A 25,047-nucleotide genomic window follows, 5' to 3' on the forward strand; every position below is an offset into this window, starting at 1 on the left:
ATCAAAGCTCACATCTTCAAGTTTCAAAAATTTTCTTTCACTTTAACCATTTTGGTTGCAACTTAGGAAGTGCGTTACATGCCTGCCTTCTCGAATGCATTACTACAGACATAATGAAACCTTTCTTTTTATGAGTCAGGGTCATCATAAGGAACAACAACAGTTGCAGATTATTCTGTAATATGAAGATAGCTTCCAGGAAGTGGAGAAATGAGGCTACAGAACCCTTCAGCCCTGCTGGGAGTGATTCTAAACTGCTCTTCTGTTAGCTCCCGTGTCTAACAGGTGTGGTCTTACTGCTTCCTCCCTCAGCGTGGCACTATCACGTCACTATTTGTTTCAGTCATGGTGCCCACCTCAAGTAGCTTACTTCCCTTCTCTTTATCCAGGGTAGGGCTTCTTAAGTGTTATGGTTAGAGAACCAGAAATTCAGCTTATTGCAATCCTAGCCAAAAATAAATACATATATATACATCTGAGGTGTTCCTCTATGAGATGTTTTGATGAATGGACTTTATAACATCTCTTTTTCTACTTAGATTGTTTTAAGCTTCTTTTTGAGGTCTTCCCATGTCCCAAACAACTGAGACTGCCAAATGTGTGCCCATTAGAAAAGAGTATGTGGGAGACGGGGAAGGAACTAGCCTTGTTGACCATCATTTGTGGGCTAGAACTGCATTATTGCATTTCGTCCTCACAACAGCTGTGGAAGATGGGTGATAATATCTATCTTACAGAAATAGAAACTAAGGCTGAGAGAGGCTCATCTGTCCACTGTTGTATTGTGAAAACAAGGCAGAACAGGGATCACAACCCAGGTCTGTCTGATGCCAAAGCTCACGATCTTTCAGCTCTGCCCTGCTGCCCCCTGCTGAATTTGTTGAATCCTTGAACCATAAAGTTTTTCTCAAGGTTGATGAAGCATCAGTTTCTCACAGTCCTAGAATCCAAAGGAAAAGGATCTGTAATAGATTTTTAAATACAATTTGCACCCCAAAAAAGTCACATCAATTTGTACAAAGTTCACTGGCTAAACTCCTTTCTCTAAACAAGGGCCTTGTTAATTACAAAGAAAAAGCAAAGATCCAGGAAAACAGCAATTATCTTGATTAACTCATTGGAATGGAAATAAGCTAAATAATTCAATTTTCCCCCCATTGCCCATGGAAATCTCTTATACATTGTTTAGCCAAAACAGGGGTTTCTTTGTCAGAACAAGTCAGTGCACTCAATTAGTTCCCAAGGTCACTCCCTCCAACCCCAAACTGAATGCTTACCCATCACTGCAACCATTACTCTCAACCAGCCCTGAAATCTAAAACCATTTCCTACACCTCTGCCAGAAAGGATCCCGTTCCCTACTCCCTGTCTTCTCTGATGAAATATACGGCCATAGCTGATGTTTTATGAAGAAGGAAAAGTTAGTACCATTGCTTTTTATAAAATAGCATTTGGAATTCCAAAGTATCCACTTAATAGCAGTTCTCAGGAGTAGAAGATAAAAGCCCTAAAATAAAAAAGAGAAACTTAATTTTTTTGAGACCCTACCGTGTGCCAGGCTCTTTCCTATTTAATCTTCACATCAACCTCAGACAGTAGGAATTATCAGCCACGTTTTTACAGAGGAAGCAATTGAGGCACAGAGAGATTAGGTAACTAGTGTAAAATCACACAGTGAGTACATAGTGAAGCCAGGACACCAGTCCGTGTTCTTTCAACTACACTGATTGGGTTCACCTAAATTCTTTGTAACTTATCTGTATGATAGGGATTAAAATAGTATCTATTTCATAGGGATAGTCTAAGGTTCCAAATTTCAGTGACATAACACATGGAATACTCCATGTCTGACTCAGCATAAGTACTCAAGTGATAGCTGTTGTTGCTGTTGTTGTTATTATTTGAAGCAGTGTTAGTAGCAGTACCAGTAATTATAGAAATGTTGTTTGCACGTGAAAGGTATGACCCAGGAGCAGCTGCAAGTAAACTAATCAAAGGAGCAGACAGAAGTTGTAATTGAAGGAGGTAGGAATTAGAGGGCAGACCAGAAAAGCAGAGTCAAGTGTCAAGTCTCAAGGATCAAGGTATGATTGAGGAAAGAGGTCAGGTCCCTGAGAATCCAAAATGGGCTGAAAAAGGAAAATGGTTCAGCTCAGATTGTAAACAAAGGGGAGGGTACCAGACAGCTATTTTCACTGGATGTTTACCACGCGACTCAGGGCAGGCTGGCTGGCATCCAAACCCACGTCTTAACTAGACAGAAATAATGCCTGCCCTATCCCATTTCAGGGCCATTATGAGGATCGAAAAACAAAAGAAATACTAAAAGTGAAAATATTTTGCAAACTATGAAGCTCCCAAGAAGTGAGGACATGATGTTATTGTCATTATGGGGCATCTTAACACAGATTTGGACAGATTTTTGTCAATACGCCATTGCTCTAGTGAACTTTCTGCTCTTAGCTCCATGAGACAGCTTAGTGGATTCCAACCCAAATACTCTAATATTTTTAAAAAATCAACCCAGGCTTGCCTGTGACATGGGCTATTACTGAAACAAGTTCTAAGTTGGCTTTATCGATCCTCTCAGCAGATTCAATAATACATCTAACATAAACATCACACACTTCAGAGCAACCTCACTTAAAGAGTGCCCTGTTCTGGGGAATCAAGCTTACTTTCCTTCCCTCAGCCCACAGGTCTGCTGGTAGAAAACCTCAAAGGAGCCTGTAACGTAGTCCTCATCTGCAACATGTGGCATCATTCATTTCAGCCCTGGGCTCCTGTGCAGATGGCATTTGGTGGCTAAGAAAATGGCCTGATAAGCATGAGGTTCCAAAATTGGCTTGCTGAGTGGGCATGAGCAACCATCTCCCCTGTAGGAAAAAGTGGCTCTGGCATCCCTGGTGCCCTGTGATAGCCCCCCTCATTCCTACGCTCACACTAACCACTGTGAGACCCTGACTAACTTCTCTCTGTACAAGCTTAGGGCTTACAACCTAGTAGGTGCTCAGTAAATATTTTATGAATGAAATGTAAAGTCAAGAGGGAAGGGAGATAAAGAAGGGAAGAGAGAATATGCTGTAGTGAGAAGAATACTAGATTTAAACCCAAGCTCCAGCACTATCTGTGCTCCCGGCAGGAAATAGGATTCAACTCAAGTGGTTCAAATGAAGAAACTTGGCTTCCAGGTTTTGCTTGAGGATGTAAGAGCTTAGAAAGAGCATCGTTCCCAACTTCCGATGAAAATAAGCCAGACAAATGGCAAATTCATGAGTTTTCCTTGAACTCCTTCTCTGAGGTCACGGGGCAATCAACTGGCCAAATCCAAGGAAAGACAGACTGCTGAAGAGAAAGACAAGATGTGAGCAGTAGCTTCCGTGGGGTAGGTGCAACCAGTCACGCATAAGAAAAGTTCAGTTAGGGTGGTTCCCAAATTTATAAAGGCTAAGTGTGTACTGGCAAGAGAGTATGAAGCCCTTGGAGGCTGCAGACATTGGGAGGGTCCACATCCTCTTCAGAACTTTTCTCCACAAACCCCACCGGGTACTGGCAGAAAAGAGTGGAGAAAGATTTAGGAGAGTGTTCCTTGTGTAGACCTGGGGGAGGGGTACAGCAGCTGCTGAGGGAGGAGCACGAATATCTGCCTGCTCCACCCAGACCCTTCTCACCTTATCTCCTACGTGGAACAAAAACCTTAATCTGTGAAGAGGGAGGCAATAGCAGTATCCTCTGCAGGCACTAGTGGAAACCCACTGCAGCTGAAGGAAGGAAGAAAAAAAATTTAAACTATTGCTAGGAGAGGAGCAGGAGTATGGAAGAGGCCCATAACTATAGCCTGAAAAGGGGCAGGAGCATGGTAGAGGCCACACTCCTGAGACTCAGGGACACAAGCATAGGTAAGACTGGGGCTTAATCAGAACAACAGAGAACTCTCTCATGCTTACCACCCACGACCACTAGCTAAAAAGCTAAACATAACGATGAAAAGCAGAATCCTACTAGGAAAGAGATAAGAAAGGGACAAAAACATGGAAAGAGATCCTTTCGAAGGCCCAGCACACAGAGGAGGGGACCTAAAGCTGAGAATGGAGTAGACATTGAGAAAAAAACTTGGGCAAACCAGTTTTGCACCCTAAACACAAGGTATTGTCACTGACTAATTGCCTGGAGGAACTCAAGGCTGGGTTCCAGAAGCATTTAACTGTTTAATAAGATGCAATCATCAACCACCCTGAACCAGACAAGCCCCACCCCAAGAGCAGCCCTATGACCTTCGTCTCATTTTTAATGCTAAGATCTCCTCTCAGGGAGGAGCTTAGGCCTTATTACGCTACCCGGCAGTGTATGTGGAAGCATCTTTTCCAACTGAGCCTGCACAAGCAAATACCCTCCTCTCCCTTTTGAATATTCATCCTCTATCCGAAATAAAAGCTCTCTGCTTCCCTTTGTTCAGGGACATCATGACTTTGGAAATGATTCTATGTGGCCTCCTATTTGCTGCAAATATATCCCACTTTATGTGGCAGCTACTTCTGGTGGAGAGTCTGATTTAACTCACCAGGAGGCAAACGCACTTTGGTTTTGGTAACAGTATTGCTGGAGGAATTTAAAGTCTATGATGTGCTAAGGTTAACCATAGAAACAACCAACTTCAAAGCCAGCCCAAGTCCTAATTAAATTAACTCGAACGCCCTCACCAAACTCATCTCCATTTCCAGGCATAAAACCTGTTACCTCCGTCTCTACTATGCTACACAAGATGTAGCACTTTCAACTGGATATACAAAAAGGAAAGAAAAAGCAACACACTCCCAAGAGACAAAGGAATCATCAGAATCATGTTCAGATGTGACACAGATGTTGAAACTATCTTTTAGGAAATTTAAAATAACTGTAATTATGTTAAAGGCTCTAATGGAAAAGGTGAAGAATATGTGAAATCAGATGGATAATTTCAAAAGAGAAATGGAAACTATAAGAGAGAATCAAATGGAAATGCTAGAAATGAAAAACATAATTACAGAGATGAAGAATGCCTCTGGTGGGCTTGTCAGTAGACTTGACACAGCTGAGGAAAGAAGGTGAGTCAGTAGAAATTTCCAAAACTGAAACACAAAGTGAAAAAAAAGTGAAAAAATACAGAGCAGGACATCTAAGAGCTGGGGGACAATATCAACTGGTCTAGAATACATGTAATTGGAATTCCAGGAGAAGAGAGAAAGAACAAGGCAGAAGAAATATTTGGAGGAATAATGGTCAAGAGTTATCCCTAGTTAATGACAGACACCAAACCACAGACCCAAAAAACTCATAAAATACTAAGCAGATTAAATACACATACACACACATCTAGGTATATCATATTAAAACTGCTGAATACAAAACAAAAAGAGAAACTCTTGAAAGCAGCCAGGAAAAAAAAAAAAGGCATTTTATACAGAGGAGCAAGGATTAAAAATTACAGCTGACTTCTCATCAGAAACCGTGCAAGCTAGAAGACAGAAGTGCTGAAAGGAAAAAAAAAAAACCCTGTCAACCCAGAATTCTATACCCAGCAAAAATATCTTTCAAATGAAATGTTATAGAGGTGTAGGCAGGGATAAGGGAACCAAGAAAGGATGGTGAGGCACCCAGGCACTAAAAATGGTGAACAACTATGGTCAAGCCTCAGGCTAAAGGGCAAGGCAGAGAAGGTATAGGGTGTTACCACTGAAGCCCATTGGGAGCTGTAACCATGAAGGGGAAGCCATCTGGTAGAAGCTGTAATTGTGGATAGATGCAGCCACTATTAGAAATATGGTACTAAAGGAGATAGAGAGTGAGTTGCAACTTCTCCTCTTGACCTTCAATCTCTTACCAGTGCCTGCCATTGACTGGAATCCAACCAGAAGCAAGAAAGCAAGAGGGCCTCAGTGATGCAGTCTGCAGGGGTCAGCCCTTCTGGGCACAGAGAAGGGCAGAGAATGGATCTGAGGGGAAAAACAGAGAATAACAACCACAGACGCTGACTGGCTCTATGACATTGTACACACTCGTGGCAGAGCCGGGATTCGATCCCAGATCTACCTGTATCTTAAGCATTTTCCATCAGATGCATTACCTCAAATACATCAGTGAGAGATAAAACCTACAGTGGTAGGATGGACTAGATCTTGGAAATCCTCAAGGCTAGAATTCATTGCTGGGACTTAATTCTATAGGGAATGGGCAGCAAGTACAAGTTTTTATTGCAGAAGCCCAAAAGTTCCCTGGCTCTGATACAGTCTGAGAGTAGCTAATGATGTAGTGATGCCATCTATTATAGTGACCTGAGGCCAAGGGAATTATTGGTGTGCATGGGCTGTGAACTCTAATTATTCACAGAAGATACAGTGTCCAATTCTTCTTGTTGATGATGGTGTTGTTTGAAACAATCATAGAAGTTATAAAAATCAAATCTTTATTTCCCAACCAAAAAGTCTCGATCAGCAAAAAAAGTTAGCATCAGAGAGGCAATCTGGCATTTTCCTTGCCAGCTGCGCATAGTAAGTGGCTTGAGAAGTGAAGTATTGAGTGTGAAGAAGAAAGCCTTGCAGTGTGTGTGAAGAAACCCTTTAGCAGTCCTCTTCTGAGAGCCAAGTTCACAGCAACCATATGAATGTTTTATGTGTTTTCTTTCCCCATGCTCCAAAGATGTTTTAGGAAAATGGAGTGAAGAAAAGTCAGTGGAAGGAAATAATGAAAAGCCAGTCATGTGGCCCTCTCTGTCATACCCTGGAATGGGGGCTTGCCATCACTGCAAAGTCAGTCGCAGTGGTACAAAGCAAAGCATCTTGAAGAGAAACCTGTCAGTCTTCTTGATCCACTTGAGATTTCCAAACACAGTTTTTTCTTTAACATAGCGATGAACATGAAGGTTTTGATTTGAAACAGCATCGCTTTATGGGAAGACTGATGAAAGAACACAGACTTTAAAGTCAGACAGACCTGATTTTGAATCCTATTCGTCTACTAGCTGTGTGATCTTAGGCAAGTTACTTATCCTTTCTGAGCCTCAGCCTCATGAACTGTGAAATGACAGTGATGATGCCTACCTCAAAAGATGGTTATGAGCCCAGTGCTTGGTACCTAAAAGGTACTCTAGGAATATTAGTGAACTTTCCCTTCTTCATATGGAAGTGACAGGTTAAAGGGGTGGAGTTCTTAGTTATTCTTAGTCCATATCTTGAAAAAACAACAATGTCTACTATTTATTCATTCATTCATTCATCCAAGAAATATGTATTGAGTACCTTTTATATGCTGGGTACTCGTCTAGGCACTGAGAATATGGACAAGGTACCCGTCCTCATGGAGCTTGTATTCCAGTGGGAACAGATAGACAAGAAGCAAGTAAACACATAAGCAAGATAATAAGTATAATGAAGACAATAAAATAAGATAATGTGACAGAGATGGGAGAACCCGTCAAAAAGGGTGATCACAGAAGGCCTTGCTGGAGTGATAACATCTGAACCAAAACCTGAGTAATGAAAGGAACTAACCATACCTAGATTGGAGGGAAGGACAGTTGCTGTAAAGGGAACAGTAAGTGTGAGCCTCCCGAGCCTGGCTTGAGCTTGGCATGTTTGGAGAAGAGAAGGAGAGGTAATAGAATGCAGGAAGTACGGGGGAATAGGGTTCAAGGTGAAATCAGGAAGAGAGGCGGCAAGGAGTAGGTCCTTCAACCAACCTTCATTCACATTATTGAGCCCCTACTATATGCCACGTACCCCTCTAAGTTCTGGGGATACAGCAGTGACCAAATACAGTCCCTTCTTCCCTCAGGGAGTTGACAGGGAAACAGAACTGAGTGCCCATCCCCGAGGGTTGCATTGCTGGCAGGTGTAGAGCCTGGATTCAAAGCCTAGACTGTCTGACTCCAAGGGCCTTCCCACACCAACACGTTCCTTCCATTCCTCTTGGTTAGAAAGAAAGAAAATTTGCCACTAATAAAGGCATGACAGACATAACTACGCCTTTGTCCTGAAGTCACCCAGTCATGGATCCAGGGTCTAAAGCAGCCACTTGGAATCCAGAGAGTGCAGAGAACTGTCCCCCAGCACCTCATTGGGCAGCACCAGCCCCTGTTCTCATAGCATCTTTGTAGTGGGAAGAGAAAGGGCTCCCCCGAGGGGGCCATGGGGCAGAGGTGTTCAAGATCCAGGGGATGGGCAGCTCCAATTCTTCCCTGCAGAGGCAGAAGCAAGGGTGTTCTGATGGGCTAATCACAGGTATTGGTCAGGCAGCAGGGAGATCCAGTGGCATTTCTCAAGCTCTGGAAGGCACTGAAATGAATGAATAGGAGACAAGAAAATTCTATCAATTGGCTGTTCTATTTGATGTTCATTTAATTAAGACATTCAGTCCTTCTAATGGAAAATGTGAGGAGTGGAAATTACTGTTTTTTGGCCATCTCATATAAAATGAAAACCAGATCTTGAAGGCATGGGGCCTTTTCATTGTATCTTCTTCAGGCTCAATTTAATTATGTATTACAGGCTATCTTCAATAATAGTTACAATTGTCTGCCTTTATGCAAGCCGCTTTCTGTCTTGAAGACTAAAACTCTGGGGAGAGGCCTATGGAGATTGCTAAAGTATCATTTAGTGAAGACGGTTGTGTCTGTATTTGTGCATTCAGCGGATGTTTATCATGTCCCTACTGTGTGTCAAGCCTCTGTCAAGTCCCGCAGGAGGTAGCATGTGAATGAATCATGGTCCTTCCCAACAGAGCAGGAAAAAGGCTTCACACATCCAATCATGCATTCCTTTATTTGTTCAGCCAACATTCCCTGCCTTTCTTCTGTCTGCCAGTCCCACTGCTGGGGAAGCTGAGATGGACAGAGCCAGTCCTCCAGGGCCATATTGCTGGCAGGTGGTGGAATCCAGAGTCCCAGTCCAGCTGTCTGACTCCACAGCCCTGTCCTGACTCAAGCACTCCCGGGCTGAAGTGGGAGACAATTTGTACATCAGCTGTTACAATGCAGGGGACACAGTCTGTGATGGAGCTGTGCTGGAGTATCCCTGGGAGAAGAAGGGACGGGAGAGACCAAGGAGGGCTTTATGAGATGGCCTTGAGCAAGGCCTTCTTAGAAGCAGTACTGAAGTGACATCTGACCCTTAATTAGTAATCTATCAAGTCTTATTTGTAAGGCTCCTTAAGTCCTTTTTAAGTATCTTGAATGGTATAATAAAATATTTTTTATCTGGTTAGGTCAGGAAATTAGATAGTCTGAATAAGTAGTCTCATTAATAAAGAGTGTGTACATGGATAACAGGTATTCACAGAACCAGACTAGCACAGCATACCCATCCCGTGAAACTGTGAGACCAAAATAGATCTTCCTATTGATTTAAAAGAGGACTCGGGATCCGACAGGTCTCAGGTACTCATAGACCACAGATAAAGTTAAGATGACCAGGACAGAGCCGGTTTTGGAGGGTCTTGATTTGGGGCTCAGGGATTTGGGGTGCCCCAGTAATATTTTACTGAAAAAGCCTGGAGATTGATATTGGCAGATGTCCCATAAGTGAGACCCTTCCACAAATGCCAGTAATTTAAAAGGTCCTCTTCCTCAAGATGGCCATGAGCTCCCTGTATATGGCATTACTTGGGTTGTCGCAGCACTTTTCTGATTATGAAAATAATCCATTGTTAATTATAGAAAATCTTAGGAATATAAAATATAAATAAATAAGCAATTAAAATCACCTGTAATTCTACCTTCCAGAGAGAATCACTGTCAACGTTTTTGTGAAAATCCTTCCTGTTCAAATTTTCAGCAACCATAAAGGGTCAATAAGAACCTAGAGTTAAAGGGAGCAGAGTGAGTGAGTCTACAGGTGAGAGAGGCCTTGGGACAAACATTGTAGATCTTTACCCCAAAGATCTTTGCCCCCCTTCCCAGCAGCAATCTCTCAGAATCCCTCCCTCACCTGGCTCAGAGGGGCCCTCTGCACTTTTGACCCTCCAAGCCAGGTTGCAGGCTACCCCGTCACTCTCCGCTAAGGCAGACTGAACTTTTCTTATGAGAACCTCACTTAATACTATGGGAGAAAAATGAGAAATCATGATAGGAAACAGGTTTCCAAAGCCCTTTAACTGCCCAGAGGAGAGCCTAAAGGACTGATACAGGCCCACAGCCTTGCCCCACCAAGCCCAGGCCTGAGGTATGTGGTAGAGACCACTGAGTTGCTCGCCATCTTGGAATGGGCTTCTGTTCCCCTTCCTCAGGCCTCAGCAACAGAGAGACTCAACTTTCCCAAAGCCCCTTGGCCCTTCCCCCAGAGCTGGAGTCAAGGACTGGGAGGTTTTGTTCAAAAGACCATTACCAACACCTCCTCTGTGGCAGACTGTGCCAGGGACATTGTAAAGAGTGCCGTGATCAGTACCAGGCACAGGGAGAGAAGGAGCAGGCAGATGGCAGAATCCATGCAGCACTCAAATCTGACCCTGAGCAGAAAAGTGCTCAGCGAAGGCCTGCCTAGCCCCACCCACCAAGTCTCACCTGAAACCATAGATGGTATAGGACCCAGGGGTCCCGGCAGGAAGCCAGGCTCAGCTGAAGGAATCACAAGAAGAGCCAGGATGGAGCTGAACTCTCGGGACTTTCATTTCACTACTCTTAAAACCCTCAGGGGGCCAGAGGCCAGCTTTATTCCAGGAGTAAACGCAAAGCAGGAAAAAGAGTCCAGTAGGAAGACCCAGAGTAACTGGGGGAGACATACGTGGCTGGACCCACGCTGCAAGCTTGAGCATGAGTAGAAGTCAGAAATACTGACGTGGATGAGGAACTTTTCCCCCATTCACATGCAAGTGCAAAAAGGCTAATTAAACCTACCTTTTTACACTTCAGCCTCCCGGAACTAAAATGTTAATAGCTGACTCCTTGCCACCTCCCAAGCATTCTGCAGCAGGTGGGAGAGCACACACAATGGATACTTGCAAACGGACAGTACGGAAATGCCTGTGGAAGACAGAGAAGCAGGTGGTGGCTTGGAAGCAGATAGACCTGAGTTTGAATTTTGACTTACCACACTTACTAGCTGTGTAACCTCAAGCGGGTGACTTCACTTTTATGAGCCTCAATTTCTGAGCCTTCTCCAAAAAGGAGATAATATATATCTTTTAGACTAGTTGTGAGGATTAAATGAAAGAACGTATGAAAAGCGACTAGCACCATATCTGGTACATTGTAGGTGTTCAATAATCTTAGGTATTTCTTTTATTATTATCAGGAGAATGGGAAAGAGAATTAAGATTCAATTATGATGCTTCAGAAAGACCACACCAGAGCAAAGCAGTGAGCTCTGAAAGCTGCAGATACATAGCTGCTTGGTGCCAGATGTGAAATCTAGATGGGCAGAGGTTGCAAGAGCCCATTTCTCTAGCCTGTTTATGTGGCAGCAGAGTCCTGGTTTGAAGTCAGAGTCCCTTTTCTCAGGATCTGTAGCTTCCTAGAAGCCCCATCTCTAGTGTTGTTCAGGAAGAACCTGTATAACCAGTTCTTGGGGGTTTTGAGAGGGGATTCAAGCACCAAGTTTGACCACTTCCCCTCTGGGAGTCCTCCCCATGTGCACCCCCGGCCCCCCACCCCAAGACTCTGGGTCAGCAGTCTCATATGGCCACTAGCATCTCACCCTCCATGGGTGAATATTAGTTTATAGCTACAGGGCACTTCCAGGTGTTCCTTACAGTGATCCTGGGAGGTAGGCAGAGCAGGGGTTATCATCTCCACTTCCTGGAATTAGGAAAGGGAGACTCAGAGAGGTAATTCATTTGCCTGCAGTTGGATATCAGCAGATGGAGTCGTATCCTGAAACCTATGTGCAAGGAGATGGAGGAGGCATGGAAATGTATCTGACCAGAGAGAAAAGCAGACCATGCAGCACGGTGGGATAAGGCAGAATGTGCCAAGTTCCAGCTATAGCAGCCTTATATTTCTGTTACTCAGAGCCACCCCTTGGTTTTCAGGTATGACAGCTTTGGCCGCCTGACAAATGTGACCTTCCCTACTGGCCAGGTGAGCAGTTTCCGAAGTGATACAGACAGCTCAGTGCATGTCCAGGTAGAGACCTCGAGCAAGGATGATGTCACCATAACCACCAACCTGTCTGCCTCAGGTGCCTTCTATACACTGCTGCAAGGTAAGCCAGGTGGGGCTTGGGGACTTTGAGGCAGAGGGATGGGGAGACCCCTTTGGAACAGGATGACCCAAGAAACAAGCTGCTACTGGAGCTGCCCAAGAACAGGAAAGCATTACAACTGGTTTCTCTCTGTATTGCCACCTAATTTGCAAAACACACCAGCCTGAGTCCTGTAAATTCTCCCACAGAAGCTTCAGAGTAATATTTCACTGTTTCATCCTATTATCATTAGAACAAAGGGTATAGAATCCATTAGCTGCTAATCCAGGTGACCTCACTATTCTGCCATCCTAATGGCTCCCAGATTAAAGACTTACTCTCACACTGGTGCAAGCGAAGACAAAGGACAAGAATAACTACACCTGATTATGAAAGGGGTTTGGGCGTGGAGAGTCCTTCCTGAAGCTCAGGTGAGAATGGCTTGTGCCTCTGCTAGGATTCCATAGAGAAGACATCCTTCTTCTCTGCATGCACCAAGTAATCCCTGATGTGAGCTGATCTTTTAGCATCAGGTAAATCACAACGGTGAAACATGATGAAATGTGGTGGTGAATTGTTTGCCTCAATTGTTCTCATGGAACGTAGGTGACCCGGGGTGGGGCTTGCAGCTTTGTTGGACTTAGTAAGCATGAAAAATAAAAAAAGGAAGCTGGGGCCAGCCCTGTGGCACAGCGGTTAAGTTTGCACATTCCACTTGGCTGGCACAGGGTTTGCCGGTTCAGATCCCGGGTGTGGACATGGCACCGCTTGTCAAGCCATGCTGTGGCAGGCGTCCCACATATAAAGTAGAGGAAGATGGGCGCGGATGTTAGTTCAGGGCCAGTCTTCCTCAGCAAAAAGAGGAGGATTGGTGGCAGATGTTAATTCAGGGCTAATCTTCCTCAAAAACAAAAAAAAGAAGCCATCACCAGGGAAAGCCTTGCTTGATTCCCAACCCCCCCATCCTCCAGGTGGTTTTTTATACTCCCAAAAGCTTTGACACAGAGTAGTAAAAAGAGCCTTGGGCTGAGAGTCAGAGACACCAGATCTAGTCCTGACCCTGCCACCACCTCACTGTGGCCCTCGGTTCTCTTCTCTGGGAACAGAAAGCAAGTTGAAGCCATGTGGAATGGTGTGGGGCAGTTCAAAGAGGAGTTCTGGTGTAGACAGCCCAGGGCGCCTATGCCTGCCATGCCAGTTCCTACCTGCTTGAGTTGGGTGGAGTCACTCTTCTCCAAGCCTCAGTTTCTGGGTCTGGAAAATGGGGCTGAATTTCAATACCTGTCTCATAGGGTTGCTCAGACCATTTCTTTAGACAACATACATAGAGTGACCAGCAGGGGCCCGGCACATGGTATTGCTCAGTAAGTACTTGTTGGATTAATTAACTAATTAATTAATTAAGAGGTAGTTTGGTTCACTGTAAGGAAATAACTATATTTTCACAACCACTTTTACTCCCAAATGTAGTCCTATGCCTTTAAAAAAGCTCCAAGAACAATAGCAGTTCTCAGTCAAAGAAAGAGAAACCAAGTTCCGGAGTTCCTTTCCCGCCAAGCACCCTTAGCAGTGGGTTGGGGCACGCCCCAGGCATCTATGCGAGGTGCCGAGCCCGAGCCAGCCAGGCTGTGCAGGGCCACTGGTTCCTCAGACAGCTTGTCCTGCAGGCCTGTTTTCTTCCCTGTGGTTGAGAATTATCTCGTCCACTCCCTACCTCTAAGCTGGCTTTGAGCATTTTCCTCAAAAGTTAATGCAGGCTTTCTTATATTTGGACAACTTTTTTAAAATCAAAAGTGCCACCTTTCCTCAGTTTTAAAATGTACCATCCATTTAATAACAACTCTTCAGGTGAGGGGGGGAAAGGACGCTGCTCGAAATGTATACAAGGACTGAAGACACATTCCAATTCCAGAAACATTAAAATGTGAAAAGGAGAAGTACATCTTGGAATCCAGGAAACATGGGACCTGTTTCTCCTCTTTGGTACCTGTGCCAAGCTCCCTTTCCTCCTTTCAGACCAGGCTCAGATGCTCAGTTTTGTAGCCGCCCCAGTAGAATCTTTGTAAAAAGCTCTTTCAGTTTCATTGTACGTCTGAACTATGGGAAGAAATAAGAAGTAGCCGCTAATGAGCAGCGGCCTTGGGAAGTCACAGCTCACATTAAATGGGGATCGTTTGAGATGGGCCTCTACAGACGCTGTTCCATCCAGAGTCACCGTTAATGGACATATGTGGATTCAGCAAGAAGCAGCTTTAAAAGATAAATTGACACAGCCTTTTCCACTGTTCAAAGGAAGTGAAATACAGATTGTCAGTGAATAATGCCTAGCAAGTTTGAGGCAGATTTTAGAATTCTGTGTGTGTGAGGGAGAAAGGGAGAAAGATGGAGAGGGGAGGGAGTCGGGGAGAGAGGGGCCGATCTGATGTTATTCCACCAGGCAAGAGTCAGTGAGGGTTTCCTACAAAAACTACATCCTTATTGCTTGACGTAGCCTGGAATATATCTAGTTCAATGCAGCAAACATGTACAGACCTCATGCAATAAGAATAATAATGATAGCTAACATTTTGGAGCACTTATTAGGTATGAAATATATCGTTAGCATTTTACATTCATAGGCCTATTTAATCCTCACAACAACCCTCTGAGGTAGGTATTATTAATTTCTTCCTTTTTCAGATGAAGGCACTAAGGCACCAAGAGGTTAAGTAGCTGATCCAAAGTCACACACCTAGTACGGCATTTGGACCCAGACAAATAGGCTCTAGAACCCATTCTCTGAACCACTAATCTAAAGGCAACGGGGAGCTACTGAAGGACCATGATCATACTATAAAAGTTTGCTATGATAGGTGTGGAAATGGCGTGGTGGAGATAAGAGGAGAGACACCAAGAGATATACGTGACAATGACTAGCACAGTGCCCGGCACATAAAACTGGTAATGCTGACGTTTACATAACACTTACCGTATGCCGAGTACTGTTCTCAGCTCTTCATGTGCATTATCTCTCAAATCCTATGAGGTGAAGGTACAATTATTATCCCCAGTGTACAGATGAAGAGACAGAGGCTTGGGAGGTCAAAGAATTTGCCCAAGGTCGTAAAGTAAGAGAGTGGCAGAGCTGGGACCTCAGCCCAGGTGGTCTAGCTCCAAAGCCCATGCTCTTGATCCCTGCACAGTAGTGCCTCTCACAGGAAACACTGCAATATTTGAGAATTGGGTCAACATCAGAGTGATGAACTCTACACGCCCCAGTTGCAAGACCATTAATGAGGCCCATGAAGAGGCTAAGAGTTGTGTAGGAAGGGGAGGCATTCGTTCTGACCAGAGGAACAGGAGAAGCTTCTGGGAAGAGATGACCTTTAAGCAGAGCCTAGAAGGAAGGACTTGGGCTGGCATTTATTGAAGAGAGGGGCAGTGCAGAGAGAGCAACGGCCAAGGAAGGGAAAGAGGCAGGAGAGCACAGCACAAACTCAGAGATACTGTTTCCACTGGAAAAGAATTCAGTGTGCGTTTACAGCTGAAATTTACTTTTTTCTCCAGAAGTTTCTTTTATCTAAAGATCTGAATTAAATGTTTTAATCAGATTTAAAATTTCAAAATCAGATCTATTTTTTTTTGAGGAAGATTAGCCCTGATCTAACATCTGCTGCCCATCCTCCTCTTTTGTGCTAAGGAAGACTGGCCCTGAGCTAACATCCGTGCCCATCTTCCTCTACTTTATATGTGGGACGCCTGCCACAGCAATGGCTTGATAGGCAGTGTGTAGGTCTGTACCCGGGATCTGAACCAGCAAACCCCGGGCCACCAAAGCAGAACGTGCGAACTTAACCACTGCACCACCGGGCCGGCCCCAAAATCAGATCTATTTTTAATTCATTGTCACATATACATATATGTCATATATATATGTCAATGATTTAAAATATATATATGTGGCATTCTGTCAGTGGTTTAAGTATTGGAGTCATCTTTTACCTGGTTATAAGGAACATTGTTACCCTAGTATATATCAAGAGCCTTAAAAATGTTCAACACTTTACTCTAGTAATCCTACTCTTAGTAGTCAATTTTTATTAAATAACCCAAAATGAAGACATTGAATTATCCAAAAAATATATTTTTCAATTGAGATACAATTCACATACCATGAAATTCATTCTTTTAAAGTATACAGTTCAGTGATTTTTAGTATATTCACAAAGTTGTACAACCATTACCACTGTCTAATTCTGGCAAATTTTTATCACTCCGAGAAAGAAACCCTATACCCATTAGCAGTCAACCCCATCCCCCTCTCCTCACTAATCTACTTTCTGTTTCTATGAATTGGCCTATTCTTGGTATTTCATATAAACTGACTCACACAATATGTGACCTTTTGTGTCTGACTTCTTTCATTTAGCATATGTTTAAAATATATTTACTTGCAGTGCTACTTGTAATTATGAAAAACTAGAAGCCATCAGAATATCTATGTGAGGGCTGGTTAAATAAATTATAGTATTTCCGTAAAGTGGAATACTATGCAATTATTAAGAAAGGAGTTTATGAAAAATATTCAACAATGTAATACAATGATCAGTGAAAACCTATAAGCAACTGTTTTAAACTATCAATGTATTTGGAAATATCCTAAAATCTAGGAATATACCAAAAATATTTACAATAGTTTTCTTTGGGTTTTGAGATTATGGATGATCTCCATATATTTTCCTAGTTTTCTTCAATGATAATGTATTGTTTCTATAGTTGGAAAAATAAACACATTTAAAAGCCACACCACTGCCTCTGCTCTACACACACTTCCCTCCATCCTTGTCCCTTCTGAGCAGAGTCTGTCCCTCTCCTCTCCCTCAGACCAGGTCCGGAACAGCTACTACATTGGGGCGGATGGCTCCCTGCGGCTGCTACTGGCTAATGGCATGGAGGTGGCACTGCAGACGGAGCCCCACCTGCTGGCCAGCACCGTCAACCCCACTGTGGGCAAGAGGAATGTCACGCTGCCCATCGACAATGGCCTCAACCTGGTTGAGTGGCGGCAGCGCAAGGAGCAGGCTCGGGGCCAGGTCACCGTCTTTGGGCGCCGGCTGCGGGTGAGCAAGGCCTCCAAGCAGGTCTCAGCCCCTGGAGGCAGCTGGGTCCTGGGGGGAGAGAGTGAGGAGGAGTCTGGAGAACGGGGTTCTGTTCTTGAAGCTGTCCCTGGGGGAGAAAGTGTTCCTGGGCCCTCAGTTTCCTCATGTGCAAACGAGGGAAAGTAAAGTAGGAACCACATGTAATAAGTGTCTCATGCGTCTTTCCAGTGCTTACTTTTCACTTGTTACTGGTGGAAACATCGCTAGCTTTGGTGTTACTCAGGTCTAAATTGGATTTTCAGCGTATATTCCTTCCCTGAGTGAATTTGGGCAAATCTGTCATCTCTTAAAACCTCGATGTCATTATCCATAAACTGGGGAAGATAAAACCAATTTTACAACTTGCTACAAAGATTAGAAAAACTATATAAAGTGCCTCCTATAGAGCCTATAAAGAGACTCCTACAGATCTGGCACATAGTAAGTGGTCAATAATATCCACTCTTGTTGTTACTGCTAGTCTTCTTACTATTATTGTTACTACAATTCCTAATACGGCTGAAATTTCAGTTTAGCTGTTTGGAACCTAAGCCACTTCTCCACTTTTTCCAGGCAATCATCCTTCCTAAATGAGTGAAACAACTCCCACCATAACTGTCACTGCCAGTGGGTTGGCCTCTGTGATCTGGCATTTCAGAGTGCTTTTCAGTACGTGGGTGCCCTGAACCAGCCTTTTCTCTGCCTCACTCCGGTGTTTCTGTAGAGTGTGGCCTCTGACCCTGGGCCCCATTGCCCGGATTCTCTTCCCTCCAGGTTCAGAAAGGAAGGCGGTGGGAAGAGTAAAAGGGAAGGAACCATCCCTGGCTTTCAGCCCAGCGCCCTGCAGACCACAGGTGCTCTCTGTAGAGACTTACTGAGCTGAAGGGAGCCACAGAACTGAGCCAGGTGTTCCTGACTCCTAAAACCACAGCATGCTCATGCAACATGGCTGGGGTTGTCTTGAGCCCCCGGCCCTTCGGCAAGAAAGTTCCTTTCAGCCCCTTTTTGATACCTGGGACAACCAAAGTCCAAAGAGAAAAAGGGGTTTTTCCAGACTCACATAGGTAGAGGCAGTAAAGACTAGGCAATAGGCACCCTGTCTCTTAGTTTAATTCCCACAACAGATAGAGAAACAGTAAGTGACTTACCCAATATCACACAAATAGAGCCAGAAAACCAGGCTTCCTGTGTTCCCTCAACAGCCAAGAACTCTAGCAATAATCTAACGTGGGAAACAGCCTTCCTCCAGCTCCCCAGCTGTGTTTGGTCGCTATGGCCTGCCCCCATCTGTGGCCTCACTGAGCCCCTGTCTGAATTCTCCAGGAGCCCCTCACGCACATCTGAGGCAATGTGCTAAATGGGAAGTTTGACCTGAGTTTGATTGCTGCCTGGGCTGTGTGTGTAGCCTTGAGCAACTCCTCTGAGCCTCAGGTTCCTCTGCAGAAACAAGATAATATATGCAAAGTACCTAGCCCAGTGCTGGTAGACTCCAGGTGCTCAATAAACGGCAGCGATTAGTGCTATTAGGACTTCCTCTCTGCCGTGTGAACTGGACCAAAAGTTTCCTAAGCTTTAATTGGCCCCTCTCCCCGCCTGAGATTAATGGCGCTCCAGTCGGGTGGCTGCATCTCCATGTCCTCCCAAAATAAATGGCCACCCACAGTGGCGGCATGTGGAATTAGAATGTTAGCTGGGTGCGCCTCCCCATAATGGAGCTCATTTTTTATACAACTGGGAACTTTTTTAATAAAGAAAGATGTAAAATAATCTTATTGCCGCCACTGTCGAACACAGGAAGCATTAGGCGGTTCCCCAGTGAGCTGCTTAATTCAATTTTATTAATTTTGCCACAGAGGTATAGCTCCCCTTCACAAGGGGTCCTCTAGGGGATGAGGGGGCAGCTGGCTAGGTGGCACTACCTTGGGGGAAGTCACAGGCGAATTTCCAAAAGATGCTTTAAAAAGGCCCCCGTCATTGTTGGTGGTACAACCCTGTGCCTTCCTTTGTCCTCTCTGCAAACAACACAGCTTCAGCCTCCAACACCTCTGATTTTTCACGGGAATTGTCTGCCACACTGTTTTTGCTTCTGCAATTGTGTTTGATTACCCCTGGGAAGGCAACCTTATTATAACCAGGCCGTTCACAGCTAAAGTCATCTCAGCATCGTCATTATAAATCCTTATTTTCAAGGCTTTAGAATTTGTTTGGGGAGAAGGAGGAGACACACGTCTCTACTTCTTCTGAGAATGACTGTGATCATTTGCTGTCATTTAATGGAAATAATTGCAATCATTAATTCAGCACCTTCTATGGGCCCAGCACTCCACTAGGCAATTTACTCAGGTTTCTTCAATCCTCACGACAAGCCCTGTTTTGCAGAGGAGGAAATTGAGACTCAGAGAGGGAAAGGCACTTCCCCAAGTTCACAGAGAAAACTTGTCACAGAGTTGAGGCTGGAATCCTGGCCTTAATTCGAAACTCTTTCTTACCACACAGAGCCCCAGGGGGCCTTTCATTACCTCCGTCTACGTGTACAGTTTTGCACCATGTGACCTACGTTGTCTGCTTTCCTCTTGGGTCTTCCTTACTACTTGTCACACTTAACCAGTGACTAATGGAAGAGTCAGAAAATGTGCCCAAATGCCCCAGGAGGCCAGGCACCAATTAGAGGGAACTAGCATTTTGGCTTCAGAGTACCTGGCAGCGTTTCAGGGGCAACCAGTGCCTAAGGGGTGGATCCAATATAGAAACAGGCCTCAGAAGTATATTTCTTTATTAAAATACCAAAAACCCTGACTTATTGCTGCCCCTGTGGGAGCCCTGTATTTCTCACTCTGAAAGGAAATTGAATTAGATGCTGACCTAGCAGCCCAGGTGGACAGCATACAAGGGGCTCCTGATCTTGGAGGCAGGAGAAAAATGTTCCAGAGCTAAGACTGTGTCCCCAGGCAGCCCATAGCCAGAGAAGTCATCCAAGATCAAACACACACTGTCTCCCAGGGCCTCAGGAAAAAGAAAAAGAAGATGCTTTGGGAGCTGACCAAGGTGACTGGGAAGCCCTTATTGTCGGGGCAGAGGGCAGGAGAGACCCCAGAGGGGATAGGAAATCCGAACCCCAAGAAGGGTTGGACTCTCTCGGAGGGCCAGTGAGCATTTGTTGGCACATTGCAGTGGTGAGAGTCAAATCCAGACTCAGTCACTCACCAGCTGCGAGATCTGGAGCACATCCCTGCACGTCCCTGAGCTTTGGTCTCCTCAGTGTCAAACGGCACAGTGTCTGGCACATGAGAAATGAGGTCAGGCATTGATTTGTTGGGCCCACTTGGCCTCTCCCTTTTTAGGAGGGAGTTAAGAAGGACCTGCCTTTTTGTCTTCATTTAGAAGAGTCACATTAGGAAATGATATGGATCATCTTTAGTAACAGTTACTATTTGCGGAGTATCTACATTGTCTTTATTCTTACAACAGCCCTATGTAATTGGCATCATTATTCCCATTTTACAGATAAGGAAACTTCACAGAGCTGACAAGTGACAGAGCCAGGACCCAAACCCTTGACTGTTGACATCTATGACCTAGCTGCCTCCTCTACTCAGGAGCTTCTCAGACCAAAGTTCTCAATGTCCAGATTAACTTTGTCTTTCCTCCTCCCCCTTCTCCAGGTTCACAACCGGAACCTCTTGTCTCTGGACTTTGACCGTGTGACACGCACAGAGAAGATCTATGATGACCACCGCAAGTTCACCCTCCGGATCCTGTATGACCACGCAGGGCGGCCCAGCCTCTGGTCACCTAGCAGCAGATTGAATGGCGTCAACGTGACATACTCCCCAGGGGGCCACATTGCTGGCATCCAGAGGGGCATCATGTCTGAGAGAATGGAATATGACCAGGCGGGTCGCATCACATCCAGGATCTTCGCTGATGGGAAGACATGGAGCTACACGTACTTAGAGAAGGCAGGTGTCTGTCTCCCTCCATCAATGGCCTTGCCATATAGAGGCCAAACATTGTGGCTCAGACCATAGCCAAGCCCAGCCTACTGACCTCAGTGGGATAGATCTGACCTATGTGGTCTCCAAAAGGAAAAGTTCAGAAAAATCTCCAAAAGAGGGCCTGAGGGTCCTGAGAGGCATCTGGATGGATCATGGTGGTGGCATGGCAGGTGGGGGTCCTGGAGCAGGAGAATGTGAAAGTCCCATCTGATCAACTGGAGCTAGGAATAGACTCAAATACTAACGGGACTTACCAGGCAGTATGGGAGTCCGGAGCCAGGCAGAGGTCTGCTCTCAGGTCTAGGGCACAGGGTGTGATCTGGTCACAGAGGACAAGGCAGAGGCACAGGGATCAGTAGTTAGGCAGGAGGTGCTTAATCCTGAGCTTTGAGGGCTGGGCATGGCCTTAGCAAATCCCTTCTGCTTCAGGTCAGGATTCATTTCATCCCAGGGGCTAGGAATCAGGAAGGGCTTGAAATCAAAAGTTGGTCCCAAATAGGAGAAAATGGTAGCTTTGATGCCTAGATATCTCTAGGCCTGTTCTCTGCTGACTCCTTCCTGAAACAGTCTACTTCATGCCCCAGTTTTAGGACCCAGATCCTTGCTTTGTTTCCTCCTCCTAGTTACCTATCCAAGGCCTGGGCTCTGCTTGCTTTGTGGTCAGTCTCCCCTACTCTGTGCTGGGTGAGCATCTCTGAGAGCAATGCTCAGTGGTGGTGCTCAGGGAGAGATTGGAGATCATCCAGCCTACTGAAAACCAAACCCAGAGCAGGAAAGAACTTTCCCAAGACCCCCAATGGTCCCTTGTGAGAAACCAGGTCTCCCCATTCCCATCACAGCCCACCCCACGGTGAGCTTATGACCTCTTACTACGTAAACAATGTGAAGAGCCTTAAATGCCCTTCTCAGACATGGTCTTTATCCTGTAGGCCAAAGGGAGTCCACAGAAGTTGTTCAGTAGGCAATAGACATCATCAGACTGTGTTTTAGGAAAGTCATTCTTGCTTGAGTAGGAAGATTCATTTGAGAAGGCATCTGGAGGAGGGAAGCCAGGAAAGAGGCTGCTGCAAATACTTTAGGCCAGTGCTCCCAACCTTTCTCACACCCCATCACGCACTAAAATCATCATTTTTGTACCACACAAAGGGGCAATCAGACAAGGCTGCTCACCCTAAGAAAGCAAATGGCCTGAGTGCTCTGGGGCCCCAGGCCCTGCCAGGGCCAAGGACTGAGAGAAATCCTTATCTTAGCACATCTGTTCCCCAGTGCAGTATCCTATGGCACATTGGTTGGAAAGCTCTGGTTTGGGACAACCACCGGTTTCCTTGGCCTTTCATTCCTTTCCTGTAAGTCTTGGACACACAAACCTACCCTTCCTCCCACACCCTCCTCTCACTCTTGGTTTTCCTTTCCCTCCAGTCCATGGTGCTGCTCCTCCACAGCCAGAGGCAGTACATCTTTGAGTTCGACAAGAATGACCGCCTCTCCTCCGTGACAATGCCCAACGTGGCCCGGCAGACGCTGGAGACCATTCGCTCAGTGGGCTACTACAGGAACATCTACCAGCCCCCTGAGGGCAATGCCTCAGTCATCCAGGACTTCACTGAGGATGGGCACCTCCTCCACACCTTCCACCTGGGCACTGGCCGCAGGGTGATATACAAGTACGGCAAGCTGTCAAAGCTAGCCGAGATGCTGTATGACACCACCAAGGTGAGCTTCACCTATGATGAGACAGCAGGCATGCTCAAGACCATCAACCTACAGAACGAGGGCTTCACCTGCACCATCCGCTACCGTCAAATTGGGCCCCTGATCGACCGCCAGATCTTCCGCTTCACCGAGGAAGGCATGGTCAATGCTCGCTTTGACTACAACTACGACAACAGTTTCCGGGTGACCAGCATGCAGGCTGTGATCAACGAGACCCCGCTGCCCATCGATCTCTATCGCTATGACGATGTCTCAGGCAAAACAGAGCAGTTCGGGAAGTTTGGTGTCATCTACTATGACATTAACCAGATCATCACCACAGCGGTCATGACCCACACCAAGCACTTTGACGCATATGGCCGGATGAAGGAAGTGCAATATGAGATTTTCCGCTCTCTCATGTACTGGATGACCGTCCAGTATGATAACATGGGGCGAGTAGTGAAGAAGGAACTAAAAGTGGGACCCTATGCCAACACCACCCGCTACTCCTATGAGTACGACGCTGACGGCCAGCTGCAGACAGTCTCCATCAACGACAAGCCGCTCTGGCGATATAGCTATGACCTCAATGGGAACTTGCACTTACTAAGCCCTGGGAACAGTGCACGGCTCACCCCACTAAGGTATGACCTCCGTGACCGCATCACTAGGTTGGGTGACGTGCAATACAAGATGGATGAGGATGGCTTCCTGAGGCAGCGGGGTGGTGATGTCTTTGAATACAACTCAGCTGGCCTGCTCATCAAGGCCTACAACCGGGCTGGTGGCTGGAGCGTCAGGTACCGCTACGATGGCCTGGGGCGGCGGGTGTCCAGCAAGAGCAGCCACAGCCACCACCTGCAGTTCTTCTATGCAGACCTGACCAACCCCACCAAGGTCACCCACCTCTACAACCACTCCAGCTCTGAGATCACATCCCTCTACTACGACCTGCAAGGACACCTCTTTGCCATGGAGCTGAGCAGCGGTGATGAGTTTTACATAGCTTGTGACAACATTGGGACCCCTCTTGCTGTCTTCAGTGGAACAGGCTTGATGATCAAGCAGATCCTGTACACAGCCTATGGGGAGATCTACATGGACACCAACCCCAACTTCCAGATCATCATCGGCTACCACGGCGGCCTGTATGATCCGCTCACCAAGCTTGTCCACATGGGCCGACGGGATTATGATGTGCTGGCTGGTCGCTGGACTAGCCCAGACCATGAGTTGTGGAAGCATCTTAGTAGCAGCAACATCATGCCTTTTAACCTCTATATGTTTAAAAACAACAATCCCATCAGCAACTCTCAGGACATCAAGTGTTTCATGACAGGTGAGGATCGGGGCTCCTTCAAAGGGCAGGACTACTACTGCTCTGGTCATCTGACAAGACAGCCTTCCTTGAGAAAGCTGATATGGGGGAACAGGAAACGTTAACTTTCTCTTAGAGCCGCGTCTTTCAAAGTACAGATGAGGAAGCACTAGTTCAGAGAAGTGCTCTGGAAAACCACTTCTGGCATCAAATCAACCTGACAGGGCAACCACCATTCTTAAATTTTCATAACAGTTTTCACCTTATGAAAGGCTCTGAGAAGTCCTGTAGTAAAGAGAAATCTTTAATATATTTACCCACTGTTTCTCAAACTTACTTGACCATGAAACTAATATCTCACTGGGTGTATCCCTTAGAGTATACTTTGGGAGTTTCTGACCCAGGGATAAGGCTGCTATGAGTCCCTGATAAGTTGGGTGAAGGTATGGCTAAAAATAATAATAATAATAATTCAGTTATCTTATTTGGGATGATGTAATAGAAAATTCAGACTTTGGAGACAGACAGAAGTAGGTGAAGCATCCACCATTTCTAAGCTATGACGGTCACAAAAATTACTTAACTCCCCTGAATTCCAGTTTCCTGATCTGTAAATTGAAGTCGGAATACCTACCCTGTCTCTGGCACATTAATATTCATACTGTAAATCATAGAGCAACCACTGAAAAATAAAATAAAGGCATAGCTAATTAGTCAATAGTGGAGATAAAATGAAGACTGAAAGATATTCAGTCCAAAGAGGGTGAGAAAAA

The 25,047-nt window shown here is 45.5% G+C and overlaps 1 protein-coding gene and 1 long non-coding RNA gene across 42 annotated transcripts in view; one reads left to right on the forward strand and one right to left on the reverse strand.

The window, feature by feature from the left end:
• Positions 1 to 25,047, forward strand: part of TENM4 (teneurin transmembrane protein 4) — a 2,704,309-nt gene that overhangs the window by 2,639,516 nt on the left and 39,746 nt on the right. For all 37 annotated transcript variants that reach the window (XM_070625735.1, XM_070625734.1, XM_070625736.1 and 34 more), the window contains 4 exons: positions 11,998 to 12,170; positions 17,013 to 17,248; positions 20,929 to 21,225; positions 22,681 to 24,295. In XM_070625735.1, coding sequence (XP_070481836.1) covers positions 11,998 to 12,170; positions 17,013 to 17,248; positions 20,929 to 21,225; positions 22,681 to 24,295 — 2,321 coding nt within the window. The remainder of the gene's footprint in view (positions 1 to 11,997; positions 12,171 to 17,012; positions 17,249 to 20,928; positions 21,226 to 22,680; positions 24,296 to 25,047) is intronic.
• LOC103551011 (uncharacterized) lies at positions 759 to 24,003 on the reverse strand. 5 transcript variants are annotated; one of them, XR_011541537.1, is made up of 7 exons: positions 23,863 to 24,001; positions 21,516 to 21,715; positions 10,865 to 10,990; positions 9,736 to 9,830; positions 7,755 to 8,309; positions 1,429 to 1,507; positions 759 to 940 (listed from the first exon to the last, which is right to left on the reverse strand). It is a non-coding gene; the product is annotated as an uncharacterized lncRNA (long non-coding RNA). The 5 variants fall into 5 exon arrangements; XR_011541535.1 differs by having other exon boundaries at positions 7,275 to 8,309; XR_011541538.1 differs by lacking the exon at positions 21,516 to 21,715 and having other exon boundaries at positions 23,863 to 24,003.

The sequence above is a fragment of the Equus przewalskii genome, chromosome 6, assembly GCF_037783145.1.
Source record: "Equus przewalskii isolate Varuska chromosome 6, EquPr2, whole genome shotgun sequence".
NCBI lineage: Eukaryota > Metazoa > Chordata > Mammalia > Perissodactyla > Equidae > Equus > Equus przewalskii.